The sequence below is a fragment of the Protopterus annectens genome, chromosome 12.part0 (genome assembly GCF_019279795.1).
Source record: "Protopterus annectens isolate FY-2018-M chromosome 12.part0, PAN1.0, whole genome shotgun sequence".
NCBI lineage: Eukaryota > Metazoa > Chordata > Ceratodontiformes > Protopteridae > Protopterus > Protopterus annectens.
The window spans coordinates 525,232,546-525,253,523 of record NC_056746.1 but is presented as its reverse complement, the minus strand read 5'-3'; the positions used below and the strand labels follow the sequence as shown (position 1 = coordinate 525,253,523).

Genomic DNA, 20,978 nt, shown 5'->3' with positions numbered 1-20,978 from the left:
CTTGGTAAGCCATAGTCCTCGTGTGTTTGTCTGTACTTCTGAGAAGTATATGCTGAACAGTAGGGGGTCCCAGGACCGAGCCTTGCGGGACACCACTTGTGACTGGTTTAGAGTCAGACCTGGAACTTGCAATTTTTACCGTGTGAGTTCTGCCTGTAAGCCAGTTGGCAATCCATCTTGTGACGTAGGGGTTTATGTTCAGGCTGGTGAGTTTTTCTGTAATACCCGAGTGGGTAATGGTGTTGAAAGCCTTGGCGAGGTCAAGGTAGGCTGTGTGAACCACCTTTCCCTCGTCTATGGCCTTGGGGACTGTCTCAAAAAAGTCAACCAGGTTTAGTAGGCATAATCTGCCCTTAAAGATTAACTGGGTCGGGTCAAGTGTTTGGAGTCTTTAATGAGTTCCATGAAGATGCGCTCCACAGCCTTGCAGACCAGGCTTGTCAGGCTTATGGGGCGATAATTACCAGGGTCAGTTGTGGCCCCTCCTTTGTGGAGAGGAATAACCATTGCTGTGCACCATTCTATGGGCACGTAGCCTGTGGAGAGGCTGAGGTTGAACAGCCTGTTTAGGTGGGGGGTTAGTTTGTTCTGTAATTCATGCAAGACACAGCCTGGGACACCATCTGGTCACATTGACACCGTGTTATTGGCTTTTGAAAGGGCTGTTTTCACCTGTGCGTCTGTGATTTTTGGGACACTGCAATTTTCCGGTATTGTTGTGGGCCCTTTTGGAGGTGAGAGGGGGGGGTGAAGTTTGCACTCAATCTATCTGCCAGGATGTTGGTAATATTAGTAGTTTCAGTATATTTTGTGCTATTTTGCACTAGTTCAGTGCATATCTGCGAGTTGCCACTTAGATTCTTAACATAGCTAAAGAAGGCTTTGTGGTTATCTTTTGAATCTTTGGCTATTTTTCTTTCGAGTTAGCCTTGGATGATTTCATGAGGGACCTCAGTTTCTTATTGATACTGATCAGGGATGTCTTTCCTTCTTGGGATTTGCTTTTTTTCTGAACTAGCTTCCTCCTATTGTATAGCCTGTTTATTGCAGGGGTCCACCAAACTGGTTTCCTTCTCTTAGAGGAATGAGTCTTGGTTTTGCTAGGGATGGCACGATCCATGCATCCTTGTAGGTGCTCACAGAGTGCATTCGTAAAGGTTTCTGCATCTTGGGCAGTGTTATCCTTTAGAGTGGGGGCTGTGAAACTTACCACCTCTGTCTTAAAGTAAGGTGAAGTTTGCTTTAGAAAAGTTTTTTACTGTGGTTTCCTTAGTTGGGGTGGTGGTGGAGTGTGGACATCCAGAGTGATTAGTTTATGGTCTGATCTAACCAGTGACGGGTTGACCTCCGGTGTGGAACACCTGTCGCCCATGTTGGTGATGACCAGGTCCAATATGTTTTCACCTCTGGTAGAGGAGTTTACCAGCTGAATCAAGGGTATTTGAGTTGCTGAATTCCAGGAAGCGCTGGGCCTGGGAATTTGTACTCGAGTAGTTTTTCCAGTGAATGGTAGGGTAATTGAAATTGCCCAATATCAGGGTGTTTGGTAGGACCTTCATGTTTTCCAGTGTCTCCAGAAAGGTGGAGTGGCGGTCCTGGGTCATGGGGGGTGCTCTGTAGCAGGCCACAATTTGCACTGCAGATCTGCCCAATGTTAGTTGCACATGGATGATCTCAGAGGTATCATGCTGCGCCACTAACCTGGAGGTGTAGGTTATCCTTGATGAATATGGATGCATCCCCTCCTTTTGTGTTTCGGTCCGTGTTCTGTGGCCGAAACGTGTGGTATGAGTTGTAGCGCGGTAGTGCTGGGGTGCTCTCTGGAGCCTTGAACCAGGTTTCAGTTACTGCACAGATGTGGATGTTCTCCATACTGAGGAGTGCTTCCAGCGCGTGCATTTTGAGATTTAAACTCTTGGTGTTGAGTAGCACAAGAAGAAGTTATGTATTCACCATAACGTTCAATGTATGTAGTCGATCTCGCCTCACATTCTTACTCGTAGGTTCAGAGCCGAATATCAGCTCCGACTCAGTCAAATTTTCTAGCTCAAAGTCTTCTATTGGCTGGGCTAAGCAGGTATCCCATGCTGCACTGCTCCATATCCCCAGATCTAGTTTGCTGCGAACACCACACTCATACCCCATGCATAACAACATCCAAGTGAAGAGGAATAAACTAAAGGTAAAGGGAGCTCTAAAAACCAGACCTAACCTCCAGATCCTCCAGGAAGGTGGGAGGGTAAGTAAGAATGTGAGGCGAGATGGACTACATACATCGAACGTTATGGTGAGTACATAACTTCTTGATGTTATGTAGTCCAATCTCGCCTACATTCTTACCTGTGGGACAGCATCCCCAGCACCTACATCCTGGGAGGCTCAGAGGAAGATACTCCTGAGTACTGTGGAACCAAAGGAAGACTTGCCCCTAGATACCACGTCCAGCAGCTTGCAATGAGTAACAAAGGTGTGAGGAGATGCCCAGGTAGCTGCAGCACAAATATCATCCATAGACAATCTGGCCTGATAGACTGTAGATGTGGATACAGCCCGAGTAGAGTGAGCCTTGACTGGAAACGGTAAGTCTTTACTTGAGGAATAAGTGAAAGAGATGCAATTTGATATCCATCTGGATAGGGTGATTTTGGAGACAGGGGACCCAATTCTGTCTTCCGAAAAAGAGATAAACAGCTGATCAGATTTTCGGAGATCTCTGGTTCTGTGCAGATAGAAACGTAACTGTCTGTGTACATCCAATTGATGAAATTTAAATTCTGCCTTGTTTGAAAAACGGGGAAAAAATACTGGCAACTCAATAGATTGATTAAGATTAGATATGGACGCCACTTTAGGAAGAAAAGAAGGGTTTGGTCTAAGAGAAACCTTGTCCTTATGAAAGATCAAGTATGGAGGTTTGATAGAAAGAGCTTGAATTTCTGAAACGCGTCTGGCTGATGTGATGGCTATTAAAAAAGCAGTTTTCCAGGTCAAGAATTTTAAGTTACAGGTAGCTGCAGGCTCAAAGGGTGGTGAAGTAAGGGCTTGCAGAACAAAATTTAGATCCCAGGGCATGATCGGTTCTGAGACAGGAGGACGGAGTAACAGAGTGCCCTTCAGGAAAGCCTTACAGAGTCTGTGAGCCATCAGACTAGGCTCATTAGCAACATGAAAATTAGAAATTGCTGCCAATTGAACTTTAATGGTAGCGGACTCTGAGCCCTGCTGGAAAAGCATAGACAAAAACTCCAAGATGGAAGCAATTGGAGCTGTATAAGGGTCAATTCCTTGGGTATGAGCCCAAATAGAAAACCTCTTCCATTTGCTGGAATAAATCTTCCTAGTAGACGGCTTATGAGAGGAAGATAAAATATGAACTACCTCAGGTGAAAAATGATGAAGCCTAACTAACGACGGAAATGGAGTAGCCAGGCTGTCAACCGGAGGGTCCGCAGAGAGGGGTGGAACTGTCCCGACATGTGTGTCAGTAAGTCTGGTTGTGGGTCCAGAGTCCAAGGTGCGTCCACAATGTAGGGATGGAGAAAGGGAAACCAGACTTGACGAGGCCAGTGTGGAGCAATTAGAATCATTCTGCTTCCTGAGGATTGCACTTTCTGAAACACTTTTGATAGCAAGGGAAATGGAGGGAAAGCATGAAGCAGCCCGGAGGGCCAATCGTGGACTACAGCGTCCCTGGGCAACTCCCCCTGTGAGAGGATCAGCGTGAAGTAGCTGCTGCATTTGACATTGAGGGGGCTGGCAAAAAGGTTGCAGCAAGGCTGACCCCATTTGCTGAAGATTCATTCTGCAACTAGACGATTCAGGGACCACTCATAAGGCATCAGAATAGCTCTGCTTAGCCTGTCTGCTATCACATTGGACTTCCCCGGAATATGCGCTGCCACCAGAAACCGTTGGGAAGATATTGCCCACTGCCACACTCGCATGGCCTCTCTGCATAGGGGGTATGATCTGGTTCCTCCCTGCTTGTTCAGATACCACACCACTGACATATTGTCTGAGTGTATTGTGATAGTCCTGAGAGGTAGAAAGCTCTGAAGTGCCTGCAACGCAAATAACACCGCTCTCACACTAGGACGTTGATATGCAGATGTATCTCGTGATCTTACCACGTGCCTTGGACTGTCCTGCCGAGATAATGCCCCCCTCACCCCATCCAGGAGGCGTCCGTGGTCACTGTGGCAACCGGAGGTGGTGGAACGAAGGGTTTTCCCCTGTCCAGATTGTTGGTGAAAAGCCACCAACTGGGATCCTGTTTGCATCTGTCCGTGAGCAAAATAGGGTGGGAAAGTGGAAGTCCCTGGAGAGACCATTGAGCAAAGAGGAGCCATTGAAGGAGCCTCATGTGCAATCTCGCTAGAGGAACTAACATAATTGTTGCTGCCATAGTCCCCAAGAGTTGGAGAACCCATCTTGCCTTCGCTTTCCTCAGGGGTAGCAGGGCGTGCACCTGTTGCTGTAAGACTCTGATTCTTTCTTGCGGTAGAAAGGCTCACATTTGAACGGTGTCTAGCTCTGTACCTATAAAAATGACACGCTGTGAGGGCAACAAGGCAGATTTTTCCCAGTTCAGTGTTATGCCCAACTGTTGACAGAGTGATGGTAGCGTCCCTGGTTTGGATTAGTAGATGCCTGGTGGGGGCGGTGAGGAGCCAGTTGTCCAGATACAGAAACACTTGGAATCCTTGACGTCTCAAGTGAGCTGTCACCACCGCCATACACTTGGTGAACACCCTGGGGGCTGTTGTGAGACCAAAGGGCAGGGCTCGAAACTGAAAATGACTGGCTCCCAGCCAGAAGCGTAGGTGACTCCTGGATGCCCTGTTCATTTTGATATGGTAGTAAGCATCCTTGAGGTCAATGGAGCACATCCATACTTCTTTTCCTAACAATGGGAGAATTGACTGTAGTGTGACCATACGGAACGTGGACCTTTGTACATAGTTGTTCAGTTGGCTGAGATCTAATATGGGTCACAGGTCCCCTGTTCTTTTCGGCACCAAAAAGAATCTCGAGTAAGTCCCTAATCTGATCTGGTCTGAGGGGACATGCTGGATGACTCCTTTTCCCAGCAGCTTTGAAACCTCTGAAGCTGCGTGATCCCTCTGAAAGGGTGGAACGTCCAGGGTTTCTCTGACTGGAGGGGGATCTGACGAAAAGGGGATGACATAACCTCCGGAAATTATTCGTAATACCCATCGGTCCTGGGTGATGCTTTGCCAGGCTTCCGGGTATAACGATATTCGACCCCCGACTGGCTCCGGAAACTCACAGCCGGGTATCCCATCAGGAACGACGGTAGGGAGAGCCAGGAAAGGAACCGCGTTCTCCCGAATTGCGGGGGCCCCCTCTGCCTCTAGGGCGGCATCTCCCTGAATAACCTACCCCTCCTCTGCCTCTGGCGGGGGGGCTCACCTTGTGCACTGGGAAAAAACCTCTGTGATTTTTTGAACCACATCTTGCCACCCCTCTGGGCCTTGGGGTAAGGCCTAGAGGGAAGGGAAAAATGGACCCCTACAGCAGACAGAGTCTTTCCCTCTTGCTCGCACCTGGTGAGGGTGTCTTTCACCTTGGTTCCGAACAAAGAACCACCATCAAAGGGGGCGCCAGTGAAAGAAGACTTGAAGGCCTCTGTGAAATGACAAAGGTGCATCCAGGCTTGCCTCCTAAGGGCGACTCCTGAGCTTGCTGCCCTACTTGCTCCCTCGGCTGCATATGAAATGAGCAGCATGGAGGAGTTAACGATGGAATTGAGGGTAGACACCTGGGCGTTAACCATCTGGGCCACAGCCTCAGGAACGTTACCCGCGAGAGTATCTCCTAACTCCTTGAGGAGATCTCTCTGGAGCAGAGTAAAATGAGACAGGTAGTTCAGCGACAGTAAGGTAAAGGTTGCTGACGAGAGGGTATGCTTCCCATACCGGTCCATGGTCCTAGACGACTTGTTAGGAGGATGGACGGAGGAAGAAGTCTCGGCTAATTCCTTCTGAGTGGCCGCTGCCACCACCATGGCATCCACAGGGACTCCTTTGGACAAAAACTCCTTACCCGGGGGAGCAGACAGAAATTTATTGGGTCTTCTGGGTACGGGTTCCACAGAATTAGGGTTCTCCCACACCCTCCGGCAAATTAAATCCAGGAGCTCGTCGAAGGGTGGGGACACCCAAGAGGTGGAGGGCTGAGCACCAAAGGCCTTCAAGGAAGACCAACTCCTCCTCAGAGGGGGTTTTGGATGGCCAGTCACCTCTTTGTTTCAATATATCCAGGATGTCGGAGAAAGAAACAGCGTCAGAGGATGACTTGGGGGACCCCTCCGATTCCTCGAGGTCAGTATCCGAGGTGAGAGACTCATCCTGGGAGTCTATGTGCTTCCTCTTGCATGTTTTCTTTCTAGGGGGCTCCTCAGGCAAAAACTCTGAGAGGCCCTCAGAAACTTGGGGACCACTCGTGGGGGTAATCCCTAGGCCTTGGGGCTCCGCTGTCTACAGATAGGTGGTGATCAGAGGCTCTCACCGGAGTGGTAGGGGACAGAATGACTGACCTGCATGATGTGGCTGAAGATCTGGCCAGCACACTCCGCATGGCCTCAAAGGCTGCCCCCCCCCCTCGAGTCAGAGGACCAGCCAGCCTCCGAGATCATGACAGGAGCTGGGGTTCCACGAGCAGAGGCACCGAGCGGGAGACTAGGAACCGAAAGGTGTCCCGAGGTGTCCCCCCCTCGGGCCCAACTGAAGAATCCTGAGTCCTGAACCCCGTGGATGGCGCCGACGGGGTCGGAGCTGATATCGGCACCGATGAGCCCGGAGGGGGTTATCGGAACCGACCTAGGAACATCACATGGAGCGGAGCATTCTGGCTCCTAAGACAGAGATGTGCTCGGAGGAGGAATAATCGAAGAAGGTATCGGGACGGGCTCCGGAGCCGACCGGGACGGAGCGGAGAACAATTTAGTCAAAACCGGTGATTGAAGGAGCCTCTGCACCACCCTATCGACATCCACATCTGAAAGTGTCCTGGAGGATTTGGAGGACAGGGAGGGAGATCGGGATCTCCTCTCAGGAGACACTGGTCTAGTACTGGGCGATCAGCTCCGAAGAGGTTCCAATATAACTGGAGCCGACGCCAGTTCCATCAACACTGACACTTCCTGCGGCCCAGACGACAGAGGAGCCGAGGAGGTCAAAGCTAGTTTCATTACTTTCTCCGGTGGCTCCGAGGAGACTGAAGGAGCCGGAGATCTCTCTTTTGATTTTGTGGATTTTGATTTTGAACTGGAAGCAGAATCCATGGCCTCTTCGAACGAGGGTTTCAAGAGTCCCTTCAGAATTAACTTATTCTTTCTTTCTTGGAGCACCCTGGGACTAAAAGCATGGCAGAATCTGAGGATTCCTGCAGGTGGATTGCTCCCAGACAATAAACACATACTGAACTGTCCATCGGTGATGGACATCCTGTAGCCACACTTAGAGCACTTTTTAAAACCCAAAGGTTTGTGCTCCTTGGAATCTTTGGACATCTTGAAAATTGATCACAAATACTAATACAACGAGCAAGTCACTGCCTGACTGGAAAAACAACTACAAGCACACAAAAACACCACACTAAGCGCGAGAACAAATTTTTCCACAAACAACAGCACACACAATCCTCAGAAGGGACACACACTAAGACGACTAGGGCTAAAAATCTCAAACGGTTTTAGACCAAACTCGCATACAGAACAAGGAAGACAAGACACTAAAACCTCTAATTCAAACGGTTTTAGATAGCAAAAAACAAACACAGGGACAAGTAAGGGGACGGACTAGGTCCTCTAACTGAAACAGGGCCTAGCCTGTTGGAACAGCTAGTGGGATAACACAAAAACAATCACACTACAGATTATACCCAAAAAACACCAAATAGAAACAGCTATTAAAATAGCTTTTGTTTGTAACAAATTCTCTCAAGAAGAAGAAGAAAAAAGGTACTTAGCCACAGCCAAGAGCGAAACCACATCCGAGCTACACGAGCGGCAAACAAGACCTGGGGATATGGAGCAGTGCAGCATGGGATACCTTCTTAGCCCAGCTAACAGAAGACTTCGAGCTAGAAAAGTTTGGCCGAGTCGGAGCCGATATTCAGCTCCGAACCCACGGGTAAGAATGTAGCTGAGATTGGACTACATAACATCCCTTAGTTTTTTGTCAATTGTGCTGTTTACGAAAGAACCTCAGAAAAGGGAAAAGAAAGCAAGTCTTTCAAAATAAGTTTATTTTTCCTTTCATTAAGCATCCGCTGACTGAAACTTTTACAAATCTGACAGGGAGGTTTCACAGATAAGTGGGAAAACCCCAGACAATATAGACCATCATCATGCACGTTGCTATTGGGAAATTTACCATTGTAGGAAGTGCAATGCTTAAACCTCGAAGTCCCTTTCTTTTCAGACATACTGAGTAAATAGACTAAACTATCAAAAAAAAAAAAAAAGAATAGAGAAAGGAAGGAAAAGAGAAAAATACCAACAATGGTATTAAGAATACCACAAGGATAAAGAAGGGCGTTTACCAACAATGGAAAGAAGAGGATACCCATGGGTAGAGCTAGTTGAGATAAGACACAGAAGAGTTTTTAGGAGAAAAAAACTTAGAAATACAGTAAATTTGAAAAAATACAACACTTGGCTGGAAAGCTCGGTGAAACGCTGCTATATGGTTGTGCGACAAACTAGATCTGAGGTAACTGGGAGAAGGGCATTGTGGGTAGCAGCTTAGCTCGAGAGTTTTTGGTGTACGTGAGCTTGGTATTAGGCCGACTCGGTTCCGAGGGCTCAGAACCGAACCCATCAGCGATGAATAGGAAGAAGATTAACAACTTCAGATGATCAGTTATTGTGAAAAGTGGGAGAAAGTAAGCTGCCAGTTGACGTACGCAGCTTAACAAATGTAAAGGAAAAAACGTATGTGCCACAAAGATGTTCTTTCCATTTTCTCCTGTTAATTATAACACATTTTCCTTCTGCAAGTTGATTAGTCACAGTGCTAGAACCTGCAGAGTTCCTATATTTGATTTTCAGTAACAAAAGACTCAGCAACTCATACAAAAGTACCTGTTTACAGAAACAACTGGGCAAGAAAACACACACGCATTTTATATATATATATATATATTTTTTTTATTTGGATGGACAGTTCTGCAAAAGTATTCTTTCCCAAATTCCTCTGCCAAAACGTGATTTACAAAATCACATAAAGCATCCAGTATCATGCTCACTTCATTTGATAAAAAACACACCCCACTAAATTCATTAACTGCTTACTTTTCCCTCTGGTACTTATTTATGTATTTGTTCATCCTTTTGCACTGAAATTACTCAAGTATACATTTTAAAATCAGCTTATGTCACCCATCTGATAAGACAATACAAAATACAGATAATTAAAAACAAAACTCCTAATCAAAACATCAATAGTGTTATGCTTTTACAAACTTGTGTGACATGCAGACTTCACTTTTCTGCTGATGCAGCAGCCTACAGGGTTGTACAGCTGTGGCTTTCATTTAATACCTGCTGTCAGAGTTGTACCAAAAGCAGTCAACACCATACCCTATGGCTATGCCTCTCCTTGCCCTCAATCATATTCCAATGTGAAAGCAAAACACTAATGTTAAAATAATTCTAGTAATGTTCTGGTAATGATATTTTATAACTAGTGAACACTGCAGGGCACATGCTTAGAAAAGGGAGTCCATCCAGAGGCTAGCACATCTCAGAGCTCTTAAAAATCAGCAGCCTTTTTTTTACTTAAAAAGGCTTAAGTGGTCAGTTTTGTGGCACATTTCTGCAACAGCAGAAAGAAAAACTGTTAAGAATAGTTAAAGTGAACCAGGAACACTCCTGGTTTATCAGAACAAACTACAAGACACTAAATGTTATGTTCTGATAAAAGTAATGATTAGGCAATTCTGATGCTTGCAACCTGATGACGAGGTGTGTGCCCAAATGGCAGCAACATAAACTGTAAAAAGCTAAAGAGCCTTTACAAGTTACTAAGCTGCCGAGAGTTTAAGCAATTACCCTTCATCATATTGCACTTAAATGGAACTAAGACATCTAGAAAAAAGTCTGCAAGAAAAAAAATATGGCTGTTGCTTTTTGTACTGCCAGATCAAATGCATGGAAAGCAGGAATGTCTGGCCACACAGCAATGGAGGTTCATCTTGATTTGCTGCATTTGCAGTTCCAATCTCCAATCAGATATGCAGACAGGAAAAAAGCAACAAAAGAGCAACATGTGAAATAACCAAAAGATTTAACTATAAAAAGCACTGCTAGGATTTTATTTTAAATATAAATTTAAAAAATCCTCTTGAATGAAACCACTGCTGCAACAGGCAGTCCATTGTTTGCATTTTTTTATATAAAGCTGAAAAGGCGTTAGAAAATACAAGTGTGCATGTCCGTACATTTCAGTCTGCAGTTGAAATCCACTGGTTATGGAACTATCTTCATTCCAATACAACCATGCACTGTGTGGCAAAAGGAGAATGATGGTATCTATTCCAAAAGAAAGTAACCATAGGGTCTAGGAACAGTGATAATGGTAAGTGCATTTAACACATGAAACTAAAATCCGGATGCAAGATGAACTTCATTTCTAAGAAAATGACTTGATTAGCAAACTTTAGGAAAGACAACAGAAAATATATATATATTTTTTTTTACACTGGAAACAAAAGTGTGCAACAGGCTATCACTTTAGAAAGCCATCTGCTTGGAAGAACTCATTTCTTTAAAATATCTGTCCCTTTTGACTCCAAAAAAGGATCCCCCTATTTGCCAGTTCCACAGATGCAGCAATCCTAAATCTGTTCCACTTTCTTCATTACACTGCTGTTCTTATTATTCCTCACTTGGAACGATTTAAATGTTCAACAGCCTCTGGAAGCAGAACAAGAGCTCAGAGCCAGAGTTAATAATATCCTAATACAAGGAAAGCATCACTCCCCTATAGTTTCTACACATACAATCACCTCTTTCCAGCTACTCCTCCCCCAGACAGCTGTGCTAATGCCCCTGCACTCCTGTGACATCCAGGAGACATCTGGATTTAATACTCTGTGATCCTCAGAGATAATATACTCAACATACTGAAGATAAAATATTTTCCAATCTAAAAGTATGCATTCAACATGTGTGCATCAAGCTTCCACACAACTCTCATTTTCTTCAAGTTGCTACTTATATAAGATAGCAGTAAGATAATGTAATTATTAAGTCTTTAAAATGTATATCAGGAATACAACAGTTGTAATAAATGCTTACTTCTGTTAACTGCTGAGTGATTTTATGCACTTAATGCATTCACCAGAGTCAGCAAAGCAGCTGAAGCTACAAAAGTTCTATACACCTTTCCCCGACTCCAAACATGTACATCAAAAATGCATTGATTTCCCTTTTTCTTCTAAGGTACAAAAATAGATAAAAAAAATTAGTAATACAAACAGCAGCAAGGTGAGCATTGTGCCTGAGTGAAAAGAATACGTTTTTTTTTTTTTTTTTTTGGTTTACGAAAAAGAAGGCCAACAGCATTCTTAATGGTTTTTCAAATTCAAGGAAGTTACCCTGAAATGGATTTCAGATGGTCAACCTGCTACTTTACACACATACACACACACACATAAAAAAAAAAAAAAAATCCAATCATGAAGCTGAAAGGAACAATTTTGGCCTGAGTTATAAATTAACTTGCCAAGATATGGGAGTATCTATACCTCAAAGCTGACAGTACCGATCAGTCTTCTTCCTTGCCAAAGTACACTAATTACTGTGCTTTCATTCTACCCGATATGAGAGTCAGTAACAACCTCATATTAAGCATTCAAGTTAATTTCTAGACAACAAAACACTCTAATTTATGCTTTAAGCTCCTCTGGTTTATAAAACGAGTTTTACTTTCGTGCAAAAAAGTGAGAGGATTGATTTTGTTTTACTGCCAACAATGACTCTGGCTGAAGTATTTATAGATTAAGATCAGTTCCAAACTATAGGCTATCTTAACCTAAAGTACTGTTTACCAAATGCCTCAGACTTCACAGAAGACAAGGCAAGAAATGTGCACACACCTCTCTCCAACTCAAATGTACCTGTGCAGCTTACACGAAATTTATTCATGCAGAGGGAAACAGCACAAGCTTTGCTTTCTGGGTTACACTATTCCAATGGAAAATCTGGTTTCTCCACAGTGAGCGCCTCTTTCTGTATTACAAACACCTTGTGTCTACGTGTTTTTGAGCAACCTAAAAGTAAACAATTTTGCTAGGTCTAACGGGAGGGGTAAAAGGGTAAAGCAAACAAAGTCTGCTTGAGAGACACTAATGCAATGTTACCTGATGTTCTATAGCAATGCTCTTGTAGCACATCACGCATTCTGCTCTCTACAATGGAGACCCAACCCTGCCACCACTTTTATAGACTGCTCAGAAGTTTAAAAAAAGTGTTCTTACCAACCATCAAATCATTTGGCACAAAAATAAACTGACATTCAAGAAAACAACTTCCAACCACCTTAACTGGAAGCTTTGAAAGTTATGCCAAAAGGCAGAAATTCAAGCTGTGAATTTGCAAGATTCTCTTTTTGTTCTCACTTTTGATTTCATAAGGTGCATCCATAAGTCGGTATATATCCTTTCAAAACACCAGTTTCTAATACGTCAGGATGTCCCTCTTCCTCAACTTCCAGAGATTTCACCCCCCTATAAGGAATAACCTAAATGCTGTAACAATCTGTAGAATGTGATCATGTGTTTACTAAAGTGATTTTTTTCCTCTGAAAAGATCAGACTTTTGGTGTTGGGGGTGGACACTTAATGACTTCTCAGTAATACATGTTTAGGATAAAGTGCAGTTAAAGAAAAGTAGCTTAAAACCAGATTAAAAGAAACAGCAACCTCTTGGAAAACCAAATCAAGCACCGACAGCCATGCGCTAGCACCTGATTTTTTTTTACATCCATGCTTTCACTTGGTAACCTGTTCAACGGTACACGACTGTCAGCAGTATAGGACTGTCAGACCTTTGTATATATGACAGTTTAGCAATTGTCTGAGCAGCAACATTCTCTTCTGATCTACTCAACTTTTCTGGATGTCATCGAAATTCATATATTGGAGCACTGTGTTCAGGAACATGTGTTAAGTTTAAAGACTGATACCTGAGAGAGAGAAACAGAAACATTAGAAATGCTCCTTTACTATTCTTGTACAGTTTATGCATTGGTCTCTACTCAGAGGAAAAATCATACAACATTAAGAGGCATAAGCAAAACCAACATGATCAAAGCAAAATCAAACACCAATGCAAATTAAGTCAAGTGCTAGCCACATCATTCGATCTGCTTGCAGAATTCATTCTTAGTTAATAACTAGGATGTTAAGGGCTAAATGCATACACTCAGCTTTATGGATAAAACTTTCCCTGACTACTGCTGCATCTCATCCAACCCTTGATACTCTTGCTCCACTATTTCCAGTTTATGCCCAAGCTAAAGACCCAAAGTACACAAAATTAGTAACCTTTTCCAAGAGAGAGAGAGAGAGAGAGAGAGAGAGAGAGACAGGAATGAAAGGTGGGAAGGTAAACAAAAGACTGAATTCTTCAAGCAGATCTAATTTTGTATCTAAAGAGATTTGAGTCTTTAGCACTTTGCAGAAATTCCCTCGCTGACCTTCCTAAGTGGCTGGTTTACTTAAACACTCCTGATCACTGTAGTCCCAAAGGAAAATCTGGAAACAATCAAACCCCTCCTTTTCTCCTCCTTTAACATGGGGTTGGGGTGTCACATCAACTGTCATCATCTCTCTCGCAATTCAGTGCCACTCTCATACCTTTGAGTGTCATGCCTACCTGTTGCAGATCTCTCATACGATCCATCAAATCTTTTTTTTGATGGATGTCCTTGTTTCCTATTGCCTTTTTAAACGGTTTCACAAATTTTCACCACACTGGCTTCTGCGTTCTTGCACATGTGCTTGAACCATAGTAATTCCTTCTCTTTGACCTTATTTGTAACAAGTTACTTGGGCTTCTGCTCTGATGACCTCACTTCATCTATCCCAACAGTGCTCATCCCTACCACCCGTGTCAGGCACTTCATCTCCATAACCTCTAGCTTCCTCAGCTACCACCGCTACCACGTTTCTCTACCATATATAGTAGCACTGGTCACACTACTACTCTGCACATAATTCTTCTGCTTCCTTGACATTCTTCTGTTACACACTACCCCTGACACACTGCCACTTGGCTTCAGCCCCTTAAATTTTAGTTTTAACCTCTTTATTCTGACTTCCTTCACCTCAACCAACCCTACCAGAGGTTTGAAGCTGTTAGCCTGCTTTACTACTTTCACTAATATATCTCAATGTTCAGCTTCTTCTGATTGCCCCATTTGCTACTATGACAAATGTCTTGTCTACACTCAGTTTTACCAGTGTGTGTCTTCCGTTTTGCGTTCTCCTCCTGTGCCCTTTGCTGAAATTCTTGTTCAGAGTCTGTTTGTAAGCCACATTGTCTGCATACAACAGCTTTGTTGATCAGTCCCATCTGACCTGTAAGAACAGGCCATCATCAGTAACAGCAGCAGTGGGTTCAGAGTCAAACCCTGATGCATATCCCACTCCCACTGGGAACCCAAAGAGTCTGAACAATGTTCACACTTGTGTAACTGGGTCCTTGTTCATAGCCTGCACTAACTGTACCAGTGATTCCAGGACTTGAACCAAATCAGCTTTCTTGGTACCTTGGCATATGCTTTCTCCAAGTCTAAGAATGCCTACTCTGACTCTTTCCTCGTCTTTAACTTCTTCTGATCTATCTCACTGCAAACATCAGGTCAGTTGTGCTGCATCCTGATATGAATTCGAACTGCTCAGCCTCAAAGGCTCTTAAACCAAACTGCTTAGTTCCAAAGGAAAATCTGGAAACAATGCCCAAATTATATCTTCTAACAAAATTGCTTAGTGAAGATCAAGCTATGGCTGCAAAGACGTAATCTAAAGATTTCTTACAGAAGCGTTACCTGGGGTAACAGGTTTAGCCGAATAAGCCTAGTAACGCCTTTCCAAAATTAACTGAAGGATCTACAACTAGGAAACTAGTAAGCCAGTCTCAGTGTGGTGACTGTCTGCTCTACTTTCTGAGAACCAAAAGAAAAACAGATTATTTTCCGGTTCTTGGCTTGTCTGCATAATACGTTAAGTTGCCAATGGAGAGCAACACATAATACGTTAAGCTATGAGTGAAGAGCAATAAAGTGTAGCAGACAGCCTCCTCTAAAACAATTTCTTCAGATCACAACAAGAAGTTCAACAGAATTAGGACAGACTCAGTAACAGGGACAAGTGTACAACTCCAGGACAGAAACTAGTGGCGGCGGTTGTGGGATTGGATTGGACCTGTACCGACTGGCTAGACAGAGGGACCGAGCTAGTACAGATGTGCAGCAGGTAAGGGTGATAAAGGATAATGAGGGTAACGTACTCAAGCAAGGAGTGTGTGTTGAGCAGACAGAAAGAGTACTTTGAGGGGCTGATGAATGAAGAGAATGAGAGGGAGAGAAGGTTAGATGATGTGCAGATAGTGAATCATGAAGTGCAGTGGATTAGCAAGGAGGAAGTAAGGATAGCTATGTAGAGGATGAAGAATGGAAAGGCTGTTGGTCCAGATGACATATCTGTGGAAGCATGGAGGTGTTTAGGTGAAATGGCAGTGGAGTTTTTAACTAGACTGTTTAATGAAATCTTGGAAAGTGAGAGGATGCCTGAGGAATGGAGAAAAAGTGTTTTGGTACCGATTTTTAAGAATAAGGGTGATGTGCAGAGCTGTAGTAATTACAGAGGGATTAAACTGATCAGTCACAGCATGAAGTTATGGGAAAGAGTAGTGGAAGCTAGGTTAAGAAGGGAGGTGATGATTAGTGATTAGTAGTATGGTTTCATGCCAGGAAAGAGCACTACAGATGCGATGTTTGCTTCAAGAGTGTTGATGGAGAAGTACAGAGAATGTCAGGAGGAGTTGCATTGTGTCTTTGTGGATTTAGAGAAAGCATATGACAGGGTGCCTAGAGAGGAGTTGTGGTATTGTATGAGGAAGTCGAGAGTGTCAGAGAAGTATGTAAGAGTAGTACAGGATATGTACGAGGGTAGTGTGACAGCGGTGAGGTCTGCGGTGGGAGTGACGGATGCGTTTACGGTGAAGGTGGGATTACATCAAGGTTCGGCTCTGAGCCCTTTCTTATTTGTAATGGTGATGGACAGGTTGACAGACGAGATCAGACAGGAATCCCTGTGGACTATAATGTTTGCAGATGACATTGTGGTCTGTAGTGAGAGTAGGGAACAGGTGGAGGAGACCCTAGAGAGGTGGAGATATGCTCTAGAGAGAAGAGGAATGAAGGTCATCAGGACTAAGACAGAATATATGTGTGTGAATGAGAGGGAGGATAGAGGAATGGTGAGGATGCAAGGAGTAGAGGTGGTGAAGGTGGATGAGTTTAAATACTTGGGATCAACAGTTCAGAGTAATGGTGAGTGTGGAAGAGAGGTGAAGAAGAGAGTACAGGCAGGATGGAGTGGGTGGAGAAGAGTGTCAGGAGTGATTTGTGACAGACGAGTACCAGTAAGAGTGAAAGTGAAGGTCTACAAGAGGGTAGTGAGACCAGCTATGTTACATGGGTTGGAGACAGTGGCATTGTCAAAGGCAGGAGTCAGAGCTTGACGTGGCAGAGTTGAAGATGTTAAGATTTGCACTGGGTGTGACTAGGATGGACAGGATTAGGAATAAGTATATTAGAGGGTCAGCCCAGGTTGGAAGGTTTGGAGACAACGCCAGAGAGGCAAGATTACGTTGGTTTGGACATGTGCTGAGGAGAGATGCAGAGTATATTGGGAAAAAGATGCTAAGGACGAAGCTGCCAGGTAACAGAAAAAAATTAAGGCCTAAGATAAGGTTTATGGATGTGGTGAGAGAGGACATGCAGATGGTTGGTTTGACAGAGCAAGATGCAGAGGACAGAAAGAAATGGAAACAGTTGATCTGCTGTGGCAACCCCTGATGGGAGCAGCCGAAAGAAGAAGGAGGTCATGGGATTGGATAGGTTCCCTGAGAGAAGAGAAAGATGTCCTCTAAGAAATCTTTGCACACCAAGAGAAGCTGAAGATGAATGCAGGGCTGCACAGAAGTTGGATACATCACACAAGTATGTCTTTCCTTAGATCACTTGCATTATTCCAAATAGTTGGGTTATCTCAGTAAATAACCTGGACGTCTAGCTGGGGTACCAAAGTCAAAACCTTCCCATACAGCCATATGCATGACATATGACCCAAGTCTGCGGGCATAAGGGTACATAAGTGATAGTGTATAAATCCTCAGACTATATCAATGCCAGTCCAAATGCAGGTATTACACATCAGTCTGTTCTACTCATGGTCATTGGTACTGTTGGCATTCACTGGTTAAGAAAGGTGCCCCACTGGGGAACCTTCCTCTATTTCCTCAGCTGCACTGCTGTTTGTTGAACTTCCTCTCCTAGATGACCTTGAAAAGAGCAATTGCAGTAGGCAAATTCTCCACTTAGGTGTACAGCTGGAGGCCAGTATAGCATCTAAGATTCACATGTCTGAAATGACTGAAGCTACTGATAACAGAGAAAAGGGGGACCACGTATAACTTCTGAAAGACACAAAGGCATACTGCAGAACCTCGTTATAGAGGAAATATTCAGATCACTTGAAATTAGTAAGGGGTCAGTGCCTCCACATTTCGTTAAAGCAGACAGCAACAAGAAAAAAAAAAAACGACAAAACTAGAAATGTTCCTTCCTCAGATGCCCAAAGAAAAGGAGTGGATAGATTTTCCACAGGGGCTATTTAAGGTCTTCATGGCACTCAGGCAACCACCCTTTTCAGGGTCTGTTACTACTACGGTTTCTCTTTCCACTTCACAGGTGAGACAATTAGACAATTCTTCTCAAGCTGCAAAGAATGAATAAGATTCTGATGAGCACTCTTTAGCCTACTTATTCCAAATCCATTCACCCAGTCAAGTTGCATGTCATGCAAAGATTCCATTTCTCCTGATTCCCCTATAGCAGAAACAATCTGGGGAAATTATTAATATAATGAAGCACTCTGAATGGAAATCTAAAAAGATTTCTAAAGTTCAGAGATACTATAAATTCTTAGAAGTAGGCACTCCTGCTCCTATACCCCCTGTTCTGGAGGCTTTCCTGGATGATTTTGCATCCACTTCCACTGCACACAAATTCCCAGCCACCTGCACCAAAAAGGCCTGACAGATTTTACAAGGTACAGGAGGACTTATTTCTGTACAGAAACCCAGTGAGAGATGTCTCTGTCTTTTCCATGTTATCAGATAAGCCCTCAAAATTACTGCCTGCTTCCAATGCCTTTCTTCGGATGAAGACAGCAGAGCAATGGACAGACTCTGTGGGGGGGGGGGGTGTTTACATGTCCTCCATTCTGGCTTTAGAGCTGTGAATCATCAGACTAAAATGACTAATGTTTGTCTGTCTTCAGCAATTTGAATAAAACATTGCCTTCCCTGGAGGAATCTACCACTAAACAGGCTTTATCCTTGGTAACTCAGCTTCCCAAATAGCTAGACACAGTATTAAATGCAGCTATGAAGGCAGCAGCTACAGATTCTGTGATCAGGAAGTATATGTGTGGTTACATTCTCAGCCCTTGTCAGACGATGTTAAGTCAAAACTCAGACTCTCCCTTAAATAGGGATCTTTTGTTTGGTTTGGATTTTCAAACAGTTGCAGGAGCAAGGTAAGGATATATCACAGTTGGCCAACTTCCAAAGCTTCTGGACATTTTTCATGTGCCCAAACTGTTAATCAGCTCAAAATTAACAGAAAAAAAGACTGGTTTGGGTGCTTGGGTGCCAAGCCATTCAGAAGCCATCATGCCAGCACAAAGAGGGAGGCAGAACCCTAAATGAATACTGCAAGAAACAACCAAAAATGTCCGCACCCTGGCATAAAAAATCACACCAAAAACAAAGGGGATGTGAAAAAATTTATGAAGATATTTGGCATGGAAATGTGAATTCAGTAACAGGAGCTCTGAGTGAACTTGCATACTATTCCCCAAGATATAAAAACTGGGCTAAGCTAGACAGAATTTACATTTCAGAGGACATACGCATTTAATTGAAGGTCTTGATATGCACCCAATAAGTATTTCAGATCATGCACTAATAACCAAAATAAAAAAAAAAAACATGGTAATGAAATAAAAATGAGACACTGGAGCTTCCCCACCTATCTGTTGAAAGCAGAGGAATGTAAGGAATGAGTAATGGAGGTTATTCAGGAGATATTTCAGAGGATAGAAATTACACAAACAAGAAAATAACCAGTGCATACTGAATGTCCAGGTGAAAACCAAACTTCAGAAAAAACATATAGCAAACGGACAACCACAACTGAAGACACGGCTTTAATAAAAATGATAAGAATAGCAGCAAACAAATTCCATGTAAAAATCAGATAAAAAAGGACAAGCGCTTTTGCATACAGCATCTTCAAATCCTATAAGAAACTAAAAAAACCATGAACATTTTTAAACTAACACATGACCTATCAAAAACAAGAGAAATTTGTGCCAAAAACAATGACACAATTTCCTCATACAATCAATGCAACTTCCTACGTGCCTTAAGCCTCCGCCCACTCAAAATGGGTTTGATATTAACCTGACTATTCAACCCTGGATGCTTATAAGCTTGCATCCTAAGAATCCATTTTAGCTCCATCTGCTCCAAATAGTTGTTACAGTCACCACCTCTGACATTTTTAAAAACAAGTTGTAACACCCTAAAAGAAAAATCATGTCCAGGGCATTCAGATTGATGTTTGGCAAGGACATTGTTTATATCACCCTTCCTCATATCTGACATATGTTTGTATACCCTGTCCCTCAATCGTTGGATGGTTTTACCCACATAGAAGCAGGGGCATACATCACATGTTGCTGAGTACACTATAAAGCGGGTAGTGCAGTCTGCATAGAATTTGGGAATAAATTCAAACGCTAAAGTGGGGTGTTTATATATTTGTTGTTTAGTCAAAACCCTACACAGACTACAAGACCTACAAGGATAAGTCCCAGTGCGTTGACTTGACTGTCCAGGGCATTTAATATCATTGCACAACAACTGTTTAAGATTATTGTTGCTTCAATAGATGAAAAGTACAGTTTTGTACCTACCATAAATGTAGATGTCCGATAGGAATGCATCTGCAGTCCTTACAAATGGGTTGTCCTGTCGTCAGGCAGCCCTTCGGTCGGCCGGATTCCAAAGTCTGGGTCTGGCCTCGGCTGGTGTCGCACTTCACCCGACGTCATAGCTGCAGTTATTCGGGTATATAGGCATCAGCCCACGCCATCTTCCTCAGTGTTTCTTGCCCCAGATGCCAGGTGCCCTCTAGGAAGGCTAAATTTGGATAAATTCCAATGATTCCAAATAGTAGAGAGCAAACACAAAAAATAAGCATGTATGTACATATATACAAACAAATACACCATAATAGATTCCCCCAGCTAGCTATAAGATGGGCAAATACCCTAGGAGTACCACAGAGGGGAAAGGCGGGTGGGTAATCCTGACTGCAGATGCATTCCTATCGGACATCTACATTTATGGTAGGTACAAAACTGTACTATGTCCTTCAAGGATGCATCTGCAGTCCTTACAAATGGGTAGAATACCATAGCCAAACTGGGGGAGGAGGAAAAAGGAAGTTATGGTGTAGTTAAGATCCCTTGCAAAACAGCAGTGGCAAAACCTGCTCGGGATCTAGAGTATAAAGGTAAATTATAATGCTTGGCAAATGTATGCACGGAGCTCCAAGTAGCAGCCTCTAAAACGTCCTTGGTAGCCACTC

General features: G+C 43.6%; 1 protein-coding gene across 1 annotated transcript in view; it reads right to left on the bottom strand.

Moving 5' to 3' along the window:
- Positions 1 to 9,148: 9,148 nt before the first annotated feature.
- The window catches only part of GID4 (GID complex subunit 4 homolog), a 781,841-nt gene continuing 770,011 nt past the window's right edge, over positions 9,149 to 20,978 (bottom strand). Inside the window, exon 6 of the mRNA XM_044089665.1 lies at positions 9,149 to 13,214. Coding sequence (XP_043945600.1) covers positions 13,151 to 13,214 — 64 coding nt within the window. The 3' untranslated portion in view covers positions 9,149 to 13,150. The remainder of the gene's footprint in view (positions 13,215 to 20,978) is intronic.